Source organism: Physeter macrocephalus, chromosome 21 (genome assembly GCF_002837175.3).
Source record: "Physeter macrocephalus isolate SW-GA chromosome 21, ASM283717v5, whole genome shotgun sequence".
NCBI classification, from domain to species: Eukaryota; Metazoa; Chordata; class Mammalia; order Artiodactyla; family Physeteridae; genus Physeter; species Physeter macrocephalus.
This window is the reverse complement of record NC_041234.1, coordinates 83,374,998-83,388,175: the sequence shown is the minus strand read 5'-3', so window position 1 is coordinate 83,388,175 and position 13,178 is coordinate 83,374,998. Positions and strand designations below refer to the sequence as shown.

The 13,178-nt window shown below is 49.0% G+C and overlaps 1 protein-coding gene across 1 annotated transcript in view; it reads left to right on the top strand.

Moving 5' to 3' along the window:
• Positions 1–13,178, top strand: part of COL4A6 (collagen type IV alpha 6 chain) — an 82,588-nt gene that overhangs the window by 51,437 nt on the left and 17,973 nt on the right. Inside the window, exons 23-31 of the mRNA XM_024128062.3 lie at positions 2,185–2,238; positions 4,959–5,030; positions 5,443–5,550; positions 6,623–6,844; positions 7,212–7,373; positions 9,022–9,192; positions 9,915–10,058; positions 10,768–10,893; positions 11,331–11,512. Coding sequence (XP_023983830.1) covers positions 2,185–2,238; positions 4,959–5,030; positions 5,443–5,550; positions 6,623–6,844; positions 7,212–7,373; positions 9,022–9,192; positions 9,915–10,058; positions 10,768–10,893; positions 11,331–11,512 — 1,241 coding nt within the window. The remainder of the gene's footprint in view (positions 1–2,184; positions 2,239–4,958; positions 5,031–5,442; positions 5,551–6,622; positions 6,845–7,211; positions 7,374–9,021; positions 9,193–9,914; positions 10,059–10,767; positions 10,894–11,330; positions 11,513–13,178) is intronic.

The window sequence follows — 13,178 nt, the reverse complement described above, 5'->3', positions numbered from 1 at the left end:
TCTGATCTCCATTTCATACCTTAAATCCCTCCCATTTATATAACTTCTCTTTCTACTTGAATTTTAGTAATTATAATGAGGGACAGCCCTGCTTATAGATTAAGGGACTGTGCTATTAACTTGCCTTCTTGCATACAGCTAGAACAGTTCTTCATCCTAACTTCTATGTTTCTACAACTTCTATGCTCCCATTAGTGGTACCACACTTCTTGTAGTCATCTGAAGTTTGAAAACTTGAAATTCATCTCATATTCTTCATTTGCAATGCCTCTTATATTCTTCCCTTCTTCTTCTTGGTATTAAGCTCATTATCTCATGCCTAGCTAACACCTATATGCTTGTTGGAATAGATGGATGGATGGATGAATAGATGGATGGATGGATGGATGGATGGATGGATGACAACTTCCTAAGTAGTTTTTCATTTCCTACCTCTAGACTTTCCCCACTCAATTCCACGATGAACACTGCTGCCAATTTAATAATCTGTAAAGAGCTGGTTCCATCATGTTACTCCCCTAGTCCAAAGCCACAAATGTTCTCTACTAAATAGAGGATAATGTTCAAACTCCTCAGCCTAGAATTCAGAAGTCTCCAAACATGGACACAACCAACCTTTCTAACCTGACTTTATCTCATACTCTTCATGATTAAAACAAAACAAAACACTAAGACAACAGTATATTTCCCTGTCCCCATAAACAATATATTCATTTCTAACTCCAAGATTTTGCCCATGTTGCCTTTTTCTTGAATACTCTTCCTCCTTTCTCTATATACTCACATCCCATCCAACTTTCAGGGTTCGATATAGGCCCTAATTCTTCCACTAAGCTTTCTCATGACCCCTATAGTATGTCTTTGCCAGTTAGATTATATATTTCCTTCCATTAATGCTTTTACTTTTTCCAAATGCATTGTAAGCCTCTGGATACTAAGGAAGGTGAGTAATCCTTTTTAGTGTTTCTCAACCTGCCTAGTATAGTGCACTGTTCCACAGGAGACTAATACACATTTACAGAGGAAAGGGCCTTTTCCATAACCAAGGAGCTTTTTCTTAGACCTATTTCTCCTCTTTCCACCTCATCACCTTGAAGAATTACAAAAAAGAAGACAGATACCAGGTCTTGTAAAAATTTTTTTCTTTTAAAATGTATTTTTGTGAATTGGTATAATAAGGATTACAGTACAAGTTAAAGATGGATGATTCAAGATTCTTAAACCCAAGTCAGTGTTTCAGTCCAAGTCAGTATCCCTATTAAGGCTGTGAGGAATTTTGTCAAACAAAACCACTCGGCCTTTTGGAAGTCCTGGTGTCAGCTACAGTTTTGCTTCCAGCTCTGTTCCCAGACACATTATTCATGGTCATTCCACCGCCCCTCCGCCAATTGGGTCTTCATTCTAGTTCAACCCATTTTGCAGGCCACTAGGTTTTAAACTGAGTTATATTAACATGGTGCCTATAAACTTAGATACGCTCAAATCTGGATATTATCAACATTCCAACTGCTTGGAAACAGAAGGAAGCCCATAGGAACATTTCTGTCCCAAACTTCACTATCCCTGGACCCAGAAAGTTCTCAGGAAACTAGTGATCTAGAAAGCTATAGCCTGGGAGATGCCTTATGCAGAAAATGTTCTTGTTGCAATACCAAGACTTTCCAAAAAATTCCTTCAATTAAGAGCATTAGCTTTCTTTTTCTCTCTACAGCCACCAAATATAACTCCTCAAACCTAGCTTTCTTTCCACACAATTGTAAAAACACCTAACCTGTGGGCCCTAAACATTTGCATTATGGCTATTACTGTTGCCATGATAGATGAAGATGCTGTTCCTAAAGGTACTCACTCCAACTGGTGGTGGCTCAGGCTAGGACAACTACACTGCCAGGAAAGGGAATGAAGTCATCAGAAACCTTTCAACCTAATAGTGTGAATTATTACAAATCCTGGGCAAGGAGACAACTGGCTGTTTCCAAAGAGGCTCTGATCCAGATGCTCCTAGTAATCAATCACCCTGCTTATCACTGCAGCGGCTACCGTGTCCTTGATCCTGTGTGGATGCCAGCTTTCTCGACTCAGTCCAGGCAGGGAATTTGATCGGTGGGCTACAGACAAGACTTCCCTTGGGCCTCAAGGAACTTCTGCCCCGGCTTAATTTTCTTCTTTACTTGTCTGGTCTAGGTGACTGCTGCTGCAGGGAGAAGGTTGGGCGAGGAGACTTAGACACAGAGGGAGGTGAGAGGTAGTTAGGTCTAGAGGTTCTCAAACACCAATGATGGCAACCCCCGCCCGCCTTCCTTTTTGTTCACTTAATCTCAGACATTCACAGTGGCCTGAGCACCACACTGGAGGCCCGGGCTGGGGAGAGGTGATCCTAAGGCTGGGGTGCAAAGACTCACGCTGACACCGCTGCAAAGTCTCCTTGGCACACCTCTACTGGGAGGGAGGATAGAGGAAGTGGGCATGCAGTCTCTGCGAGGGGCTGGTCTCCTTCACTGTGCATGTTGATGGCTTGGCTGATCTCTTCCTTGAGCATCTTCATTTATGAACTTAACTGAGGCCATGACTTGCCTTGGGAGGTACCTGGAAGGAGCCACACATGTCTGATATTTATTCATTGGAACCAGAATCAACTGAGATGTTAGAATCTTGATAACCAGAGGTGCTTTTTTATTCTGAAGATGAATTTTGTCATTAATGGGGAAAATTCTGAATAACTAGGTCACTTGTTGCACTTATAAAACAGAGCAAGGGTAGAGCTGGTTTCTGCTTTGTTGGGGAGAAGGCTCAGAATTCAGGAATGTAAAGTAAAAGAGTCAGATAGCAGTATGACTTGAAGTCCTTACCTTCTCAGCGTTTTGACCCTCTGCTTGCAATACACAAATGTGGTGTGTTGTACAGGACTGGTCTGACGCAAAGGGAAGTATGTCCTTGATTTCCTCTGGGGTCTACTCATCTTCCCTTTTCTAAGTATTTTTCCTGCCCTGGAACCTTTCCAGATGCCTGTCCTTGGCCCCATCTTCTAAAGATTTTGTTTTGCTCTGGCTATCACAGGTGAAAAGAATCTATGAAACAGATCTGATAAATTGAAGATGGATGGCTTCATGTTTGGACCTGGCCCAGAGATATTTGTATTTTATCCAGTTTGTTTTTTTAAGACATAAAGCAATGGAACTACAATGTTTGACACATTTGACACATTGACTCTAATGAGTCAATCAGCTACTGAAATAGTTGGGGCAGGAGAGTTTTCTGCAGGGTCCCTCTCATGATACCATCTAGCGAGGCAGTTCTTCAGCCTAGTCCAAAGCCGAGCACAGGACTGGCAGCCCTCTCGCCATGAAGCATCTCATCCCTCATGAGATGCTCGCTCATAAAGCATATTTCCGCAGTAGGGAAATAGCCCTCCAAAATAGCTCCATCATTTCAACCTCTGGCAGGATGGAGATGGGTATCACTACCTATGGAGGAAGATCAGGCTTGTGGCCATCTTTCCACCTGTGAAAATAGAACTATAGGAGCCTGAGGTCTAGAAGGCAGAGAGTTGCTGCCCAGGCTACAAAGTAGTGGCACTAACCTGACTGAGGTAGAATCCAGGGGATGGCCTTGCGGGAGCTCTTCTGAATACTCCTCCTTAAGTAAGATACTAAAACACTAGTATTCACTGAGCACATACCAGGGTGCCAGGCGCTGTGCTAAGTGCTGTTAACACTATTCCATATAATCCTCACAAGCACCATATGATGTAAGTAGCTCCAGTTTTACACATGAGGCTCAGAGAGGTTGAGTATCTTGCTCATACAACTAGTTAGTAGCAGAACCACGATGCAAGCTCAGCTCTGTCTGGCTTCAGAGCCCAACCTCTTAACCAATACGTTATACTCTTCAATTCCCAATTTTGATTTAGGACTAGAACAGGTGGGCTAAAATGCCATCAAGCCTTTAAATTGGAAAATGGAAGCGGGACTGGAGGAGGAATGCCAGCCAGTTCAGTAAGCAGTCTGAATCATAGGTTGTATACATATCTTTAAGAGATGCAATTTGTGATTTATTTTACGTACAGGCAAAAGCTACAGCAGTTTATTAGAACTGTGGACTCTGGCTTAAAGTGGATCTCAGGGGATTGTTTTAATGAGTAGGCAAGACTGATTTTAATTAGCAATTGTTTATAAATGGCATTTGAAGGAGCCAACTAACAATTCGTTCACTGGTATTTTATTAAACCTCCCCCCCTGTGATCTTACAGTCTCTTTATTTGCACTATGAGTGAGCAAGGAAGAATTTGCCGGGGGAAGGGCTCCGCAGGTCAATTTCAATGTCTTGAATAGTGAAATTGACTACCCCTGCTCCCTGAGTAGCAGAGTTGACAGTTTCAAATGAGGAGTTGAGGGAAGGGTCACTGTCTGCCATGGCCAAGAGAGTGGCCTTCAGTGTTTACCTGGTACAGACGTATGGGTCCATCTGACCAAGGACAATCAATAGGTTTCAGTAGATCTCAAATAACATGTGTCAAAAGAACCCAGTGGTTTGGGAAAAGCCTCATTCCAAGAAAAGAGCAGTCATCTGAACTTGAGGGGTGTTGGCTTCAAACGCTCCAATCTAGTGATGTAGGCATAATAATTAACACCAAGCCCGCATCCTAGGGAGGGGCTCCATCTGAAGGCAGGGTGAATAGGCAACTGCCGTTTGCTGCTCTTCCTACACAACAGGAAACTTTGTCAGAATGAGATGTCCTGACTTGGACACTAGGGGCATTCTTATCTGTGAGAAATTGCACTAGGAGTAACTCCCAAGCGCTTCTGATGCTACGATTTTGCTGCATGGGCTCCCAGCTTCTTGGTGGGAAGAATAACTTCGCTGTTCCATTCGATGGAATGGGAGTAAAGGAGCATGCTAGGGGGAAATCGCCCCTGACTCAGGGGGTTCACCACTTGCTTACATGTTACCATTTACAGGTATCACCTTGCCTTGTATTATTCCTGGGCCATACGGTCCATCAGGATTCCCAGGAGCTCCCGGATTCCCAGGTATGGAATGAGGCCAGAAAAAGCCACCGAGCACACTTGTAAGGGCCATGCACCAAAGGAAGCTGAGGATAGCCCAGTAGCATTTGAGGATCCACATTCCTCCTGAGAGGGCGGCCTTGAGGGTTGAGGAAATAGAATGGCTGCTAGAGAGGGCTGTGTGGGGAGGTGAGAATAAGAGAGGCTCTCCAAGAGCCTAGAATATTTTTTGCTTTTTGGCCGCACCGCGCAGCTTGTGGGATCTTAGTTCCCCAACCAGGGATCAAACCCACACCCTCAGCAGTGAAAGCACGGAGTCCTAACCACTGGACCAGCAGGGAATTCCCGAGACTAGGATTCTTGACTGGACATCACAAATCATGGCTAGCCACACCTACTTTCCTTTCCCCTTAACCACTCACATTTGGGTTTTCAGGCCCTAACGGGGCCCGTGGCCTCCCTGGGACTCCAGGCCAGCCTGGATTGCGTGGAAATAAAGGAGAGCCCGGAAGTCCAGGATTGGTTCACCTCCCTGAATTGCCAGGTAAGAAAAGGAGCTTCTCCTCACCTGCTTCTCCTTTTGTGTGAGTGTGTGTTTGGATTGTGGTAGCCATCCACCCACTATAGGAAGTTAGGTCTGTGCTCTGGTGTAAGTGGGATGGTTTTGATTTCATACTCAGGCAAGAGAGCTTAGAGCTATAGAATGCCAGCATCTCAGAGCAATAAGGGCCATTTGTGCTGAGCTGGGCCAACCCCTTCACTTTCAGAGGAGGAAACTGAGGCTCATATGGAAGGTGACTCACCTGAGATCACAAGGTCACTGGTGACAGAGCTAGGACTCTGCTACGTGGTCTGACTGCAAGTTCTATGGCAGTTTCCTGGATCAACTCCTTAAAGGTCAGAGAAGGAGATTCAGATGAGTGAGAGGGAAGTTGTCGTATTGCAAAGCCTTCGCTCACACCCTGTCATTCCAACCTGAGCTTCATTGTTCTGCACTGCACCAGTGGTTCTCAAACTGTTCCCTCGGCCAGAAGCGCCAGCATCACCTGGGAACTTGGTAGTAACGCAGTGCCTTGGCCCCTTGGCAGAGTTACTGATCAGAAGCTCTGCGGGTGGGCCCCGCAGTCTGGCTTTTCCCAAGCACCTCTGCCCCAAAGGATTCTGATGCATTCTCTGTTTGAGAACCACCCTTGCTCTACGGCATGAGGCTCATCTTCGGTCACGTTCCCTCGGGCTGATCAGTGCTGCAGATCCCTCCGCCACCCAGAAAGAGGGAGGCGTGACTAGGCAGGAGTCAGACGACTCCGGAAGAGACCAGGCCTTTGACAGGAGGTCCCGGGCGTAACCTGTGCTCTTTGGCCACTGTAGGCTCCCCAGGAGCGGGTTGCTGAGCTCTGCCCGCTGAGCTAGAACCTCCTCCAGGGCACACGGGGTAGTCCCTGCCACTGGGCAAGTCTTCCCAGGACCAGAGACTCCTGACCTTTAAGGGAAGCAACACACATTACTAATACGTTAGCTTTCGTAGTAGGGAAAAAAAAACCTGTGTCAGAGTCCTCTCTCCAAACCTATCACTTCTAAACCTCCATGACCTTTTATTTTTGCCTCTTTACATTTAGGATTTCCTGGACCTCGTGGAGAGAAGGGCTTGCCTGGATTTCCTGGGCTCCCTGGAAAAGATGGCTTGCCTGGGCAAGTTGGCAGTCCTGGCTTACCAGGTCCCAAGGGAGCCCCTGGTGACATCATTGGTGCTGAAAACGGTGCTCCTGGGGAGCAAGGCCTACAGGGACTGCCAGGGGACAGAGGAGTTCCTGGAGACTCTGGCCTTACAGGACCCAAGGGTGACTCTCTTTGCCCCACTTATTTGACAGTCCACAGAAAGCTTTTCAGTAACTGCTATACTTGCATGACTCTGGGGTGATGGATTAATTAGGGCCTTGAAATGAAAAGTCATTTTGTTCTGTCCTTCCCTTTGTGGAACTTCTTCTTAAATCACCTGTGTCCATTCTCCTGTCTTAGTAATTCCAGAAGTGTCTATAATCCATAGTCAGATTTCTTGCAGAGCCTGTGATTAGCAACAAGGCTGGAGCTGACAAGACAGTGGCACGTGGGGTGCATCCTGGGCAGGCTCTTCCGCTGGAAGTTGGTTTGGCAATCGGTCCCTGCTATCAGTCCAGGCTGTAATTGTCTGGCCCTTCCTTTCCTTAGGTTTGCTTGGGAAGTCGGGCTTGCTCGGCCCCAAAGGTGAGCGGGGCAGCCCTGGAGTACCAGGCCGCGCAGGACAGCCAGGCCCCCGGGGGTCTGGTGGTCTATTCGGCATCAAGGGCAAACCCGGGCTCCCAGGAGCACCAGGCTTTCCAGGCGCTTCAGGTAGGTCCTTCGGAGGAGGAGCCCCATCTTGACAGACTTAAGCTAAGCCCTCCCCTCCTCTCCCCCGCCCCAGCCCGGCGCCCTGAGGGACAGTAGCAGCAGCGTGACAGGGTCAGAGTTGAGAAGGAGACTGACTTTCCTAACCTCTCAAGTTTCACATCTCAAGTCACCCTCGCAGCGCCAAGCCGAACCGATTGCTGCAGTTTAGCCTCCAAAACGTGACCCCAAAATATGATCATTCCCCGCCCCTCCCCCATGGCCTCAGTCCCCCTTTTCAGGCTTCAGCCTCCCTCCTGCCTTCCTGCCCTCCTTCTGCAGGTGGGCCTCGGCCCTCTCCACCGCCCGCACTGGGGCCGAGCGAGGAGCTCAGGCAGAGAGGCTGACCACCGTGCTGGCGGCCTGCCTCTCGGGCCAGCAGGCCCCTGAGGACCCAGGGCCAAAGTGTCTTTCACTCCACAGCGGGGCCTGACAGCCTCTGGTTCCAGCCTACTGTTTGCAGCTTGCCTTTTTCTCACACCCCCCTCCTCACCCTGCTGTCCGCTCCGACTCCCAGCCACGTGACTGAAGTTGAGTTTTCGCAGAGCAACTAATATCTTTTTTATCCCCTTTGTCCTTCTGTGTTTCTGGGGTCTTCACATAGGCTGTCCAGGTGAGAAAACAGCACACAAGCTCACAGACTAACACTCCCACTAGCTTGGCCTCTTGGGGAATTATCTTACTATATACACTATAACCTGGCAAGGCCAGGGGTCCCTGAACTCATGCTGTGGGGTTGGCCCCCATTGAATTTCCTTCCCTTGTTGTGAAATCCCCTTCACAGCCTCCCATTAGAATCCTGGGGCTCGCAGCTACTTGATGCTTTTCAATCCATAGAAGGCCAAGTCAGCCATTCATTTAGGTCCTTGGGGGCCCAAATACCTCTGTCGTCACTGATTTAATCCTTTGGTTTTTTAATTTCCTTGCTTTGTACCTGAACATTCCACTTTGGCAGCAGCTCAGGAGGTTAATCCCATTGAGCAACTTAAAGCCTGGTGAAAGAAGTTTCAGAATACCTCGGATACCAGATGGACCTTGGGGATTTCTACAGTACTTGGCACTAGGGGGTCTTTCAACCCTAATGCCAAGGAACTGGCTGACTTAACTGCTTGCATGAGGGATTAAAAGGGCAGCCCTGTATCCATGGCTCCCTGGGAGGCTGAAACAATGGCTTGGCTTTAACCTCTACTTCACCCATTGGCTCAGGAAACAGCCATTGTGGAGTGATTCAAACTGGAAGTACCAGGAAACTAGAGTCCAGTTGCCACCCTGGCTTCCCAGAGCTCCATTCAGAGGCTAAAGTGTGAACCACATTCATGAAGGGGGAAGAGTTATCATCAGAAGGGGTTTGCTCCCCCCGCTCGCCGCCCCCGCCAGCTACAGTGCCATGTTGAAAGAAGTCGCCATTGGCGGGGCGCCCTGGGTGGTAGGTGCTAATGCTTCAGCCAACTAAGAACTCTGCCTGTTAGCAGCCTGCCTAAGCCACTGTTAAAGGGCAGTTTATAAACGCCAACAAGCCAACCAACCAGAAGCCATGGGAATGGGCAGTGGCCCAGATCTGGACAGAGTCTCACTTGATGGCTGTCTTGTGTTCTCTCCTGTACTGATTCAGGACATCCTGGCAAGAAAGGTCCAAGAGGCGATATAGGTCCCCCTGCATCAGCTGGAAAGAGAGGCCTGTCTGGGCTGAAAGGCCTTCCGGGACCTCCAGGGCTAATTGGCTTCCTGGGGAACTCCGGCTTGCCAGGGGCCACTGGACTGCCAGGACTGCCAGGTCCGAAGGGTAAGTGAAGGTATCAGGAAGGCACCAGTGGGGGACAAAAAGGAGCTGCCATGCTGCCCAGCTCACCCCCTCCCTCCTCACTGCCTGGGAAAGGGGAATGGGGAGGGAGGTGGGCAGGGCTTTTTCGGCAAGATAGTTGGACAAGGCTAGTGCTAAAGGAGGAACCCCACCCAAGGTGAGTCACCTTCCCTGCCTGCTGGGTGGATCACTGGGCTGAATAGCATGGGCAGGGAGCCCAAGACAGGAACAGCCACACCAAGGTTACTCATTTGCACAACTTCTACCATAGAGCCTGATAGCTCTCAACTCCTGTGACTGTCCTGCTAGACACCAGAGGTTGGGCAGGGGTGGGAAAGTGACTGGTCCAAGGTCACACAACTGGTTAGCAACAGCACCAGGCTAGAGCTCATCTCCCTGCCTCCTGGCCATAGGATTTTTTTTTTTTTTCCTCCTGTGCCAAACATGAGCTCTAACTTGGCAAACCATAAGAGAGGTACCCACCTCTTCTTTCCTTTCTGGTGCTTAGTACAATGTCCCTGTTCAGGGAAGTAGCATAACATGTACTAAGAGCTTGGGCTTTGGGGTTAGAGAAACTTGGGTTTGAATCCCTTCTCTGCAACTTCCTAGCTGTGTGACTTTGGGTGAGTTAATTAACGTCTCTGAGCTTCTATTTTCTTATATATCAAACAGGGATAATAATAGAAGTTCTTGTTTCTCAACAGGTGAGAAGGGATCTGTTGGACTGATAGGTTTTCCAGGGATTCCAGGTCTCCCTGGTATTCCTGGTGCAAGTGGATTAAAGGGAATTCCTGGGTCGGTGGGAAGAGTTGGACCATCTGGACAGGCTGGTAGCCCTGGTGAAAAAGGTGAGCTGGGGAATCGAATTCTGGAATTGCCACCCATGCTTCCCAAGGTACATTTTGTTTATCAACTTTGTCCTTCATGTGGCTTTTATCAACCCTGTGTTAGATAATAAGATTTGAGGTTTCTGAATGAAGTCCTTTTAAACCAAAAGACCTAATCACTCTGAGTTACTACTGCATGTTAGAGGCCTGGACACACATTCCCGATGATGCTCAACGGAGAAGGGTTTTGAGTAGGGTCTAAAGGTGCAGGGGTGAAAAAGGTGAGCTGGGGAATCGAATTCTGGAATTGCCACCCATGCTTCCCAAGGTACATTTTGTTTATCAACTTTGTCCTTCATGTGGCTTTTATCAACCCTGTGTTAGATAATAAGATTTGAGGTTTCTGAATGAAGTCCTTTTAAACCAAAAGACCTAATCACTCTGAGTTACTACTGCATGTTAGAGGCCTGGACACACATTCCCGATGCTCAACGGAGAAGGGTCTTGAGTAGGGTCTAAAGGTGCAGGTGGACCTTGAGCTTGTCGAAGGAGTCGGAGAGGGCGTGCACATTAATGCAAAGCTGGGGAAACAGGGGCGGGGAAGAAGGTGGAAGAGCCCAGAAAGGGGGCCTGGGGTGGGGCGGACAGAGCTGATATGAGCGGTCAGCCCGTGCCTGACCTCGTGTCTAAGCTCCCGCTCACACGGCTCTCATGATCTCCATCCCTGCAGGAGACAGAGGCGACCCGGGGCCAGTCGGAGTACCCAGCCCCAGACTTCCCGTGCTGAACCTCCACCTCACAGGAGACAAAGGCTCTCAGGGCTCAGCTGGATCCATCGGATTTCCTGGGCCCAGAGGTGCTGGGGCAGGGAATGGGCAGGAGAAATGCCCAAGACAGTTTTTATGACCAAATTCAACTTCTTTCCTGAGAAAAGGCCCCACAGAACAAGAACCCCCAGAGCAGCAGTATGGGTGGCAGCTGGGGATCCACGGAGGCTGCCTTCCCTGGGCCTGAGGGGGGCCTAGACTGTGAGCCTGCCAATTTTCATTGCCACTGTGGAACTCCGTTTTTGAACCACGGGCGGCTGTATCCCTGGAAGGGCCTGGCAGACAGTGGGGATGGGCACTGAGTGGCTTTCCCAGTGAGGCGCCTCCCTCTATCCCCACTCCCCCCGCTAAGCTAACTGTCCCCAAGCTTGCACTTTGGCCGCCTTTGACCCAGGGCACCTGCACCTTGGAGAGCAGATTTTCTCTTGCCTCGAGTCTTTCCCCAAGACTTTTGCTTCTTTCCCAGGTGACAAAGGTGAGGCTGGCCGCCCCGGGCCACCAGGCTTGCCTGGAGCTCCTGGCTTCCCCAGCGTCGTCAAGGGACTTAGTGGGAGACCAGGCCCCCCTGGCTCCACAGGACTACGGGGCTTACCCGGCCTGAAGGGGTCCCCTGGAATCACAGGTTTCCCAGGAATACCAGGAGAAAGTGTGAGTCTGCCCACATCTTTATCTCCCCCGCCAGGGAATGGCCTCCATAGCAGGGGGATGTGTTCCTATTGCTCACGTTTCTGATCCCAGCCCACTTCCCAGCCCCCTTGCCCAGCTCACCCCAGACAAGGCCCCTCCTTGAGTCTGCCAGGTCTTCTCACCCTTTCCCAAACATCCCCTCTTCCTTCCGGAGCCTTTGTTCACGCCATCTTCCCCCACGTGGCAGAGCATCCTCCTCGAAATTGCTGACTACCTGCCTGTCCTTCAGGCCCCAGCCCAGGCACCCGCCCCTCCAGGAGTCCCTGAGCTCCCACCCTGCTGGTACCCTACACTTCTCACTGCTTACACTTATCCTAGTTGGTTCTGTGTGGGTCTGATTTCCTCAACGAGACTGTTAGGACTTGGGAACAACAACGGCCTTGCATGCTTTTTGGTCTGCACCCCACCGCCAGCATCCCACGTTGAGTTTGGGACAGCAGAAGAATTCGGTACAGACTATTTGATGTTTTGATTTCAGAAAGGTCTTTGCCAGTTGTTGTCTCTTGTGGAGACAACAAAGAATCAAAACCAGTTTCTCTGGGTTCTTAAAAGGTTGGGTGGTAGAGTAGGCTTAGCAATGAGAAGACGTAGGCTTGAATCTCAGCTCCATCTCTCATTAGCTCTGTGATTTTGTGTGTATCGCTTAACGTGCCGGAGCCTCGCTTTTCTCATCTGTTAAAAATGGGAATAATTTTCAAACCTTCTTCAGACCATAGTGAGGGTTAAGTGAGCTGATGTGTGTAAAGCAGTTACGTTGTATTTGGCACATGGTAGGCTCTGAATAAACAGTAGCAATTATAGTAGTAGTATTGAAGGGACTAAATAAACTGGATCACAGGACACCTGTGTTCCCTACAGACAAAGTCCCTGTCCTTGAAAAGCGTCAGTCCAGCTTGTGGAGAGAAAAACGCAATTGCAAAAGAAACAATTCTCAGCCTGCTACTTACACACTAGGAAGGATGGAATCAAAGTGGGACAGCGTTCTGGGAGGGGTCCCAGCATGAGCAGAGGCTCAGAAGGAGTAGATATGGCAAATATGCAGAAAAGGCCAGGTGAATGCAGGGGGTGGCCTGGGTCGTGGTCCGGTGACCAGCACGACCCAAGTTGGACTCCTACCCAAGGCACTAGGTAGCATATGTCCTTACTGGGTACATCTCAAATGAATCAAAACCATACCAGATGCCAGGGGAAGAATTGTACCAATGGCAGCTGACACGCCCATTTCCCAGACTCAGATGATAGTGTGTTGGACATTAGCCAGTGACGGCAGTTTTTCTTGTGAAAATCATGGAAATATTAGCCCAAATTCAGACTCCAGTACCTGGATGCATACAGCCCACTACCTGGTGGCAGAGAGACTCTGGTCCTTGTGGAACCCGCGGCAGAGAACTATAGCCCCACGTTGGTGAGGCCACGCTTGTTCTCGTGCATAATGGCTCCAGAGCTTTGGCGTGGGCTGTGATAGCCAACTGTATGCAGAGCAGATCTAATGCCTGGCCTGACTGTTAGGTTTTGTATTTTCTAAGAGACTTGCTAGAACATTCACACCTTGATTTCCCAAGATACCAATTTTTTTTTTTTTTTTTTTTTTTTTTTTTTTTGCGGTACGCGGGCCTCTCACTGCTGG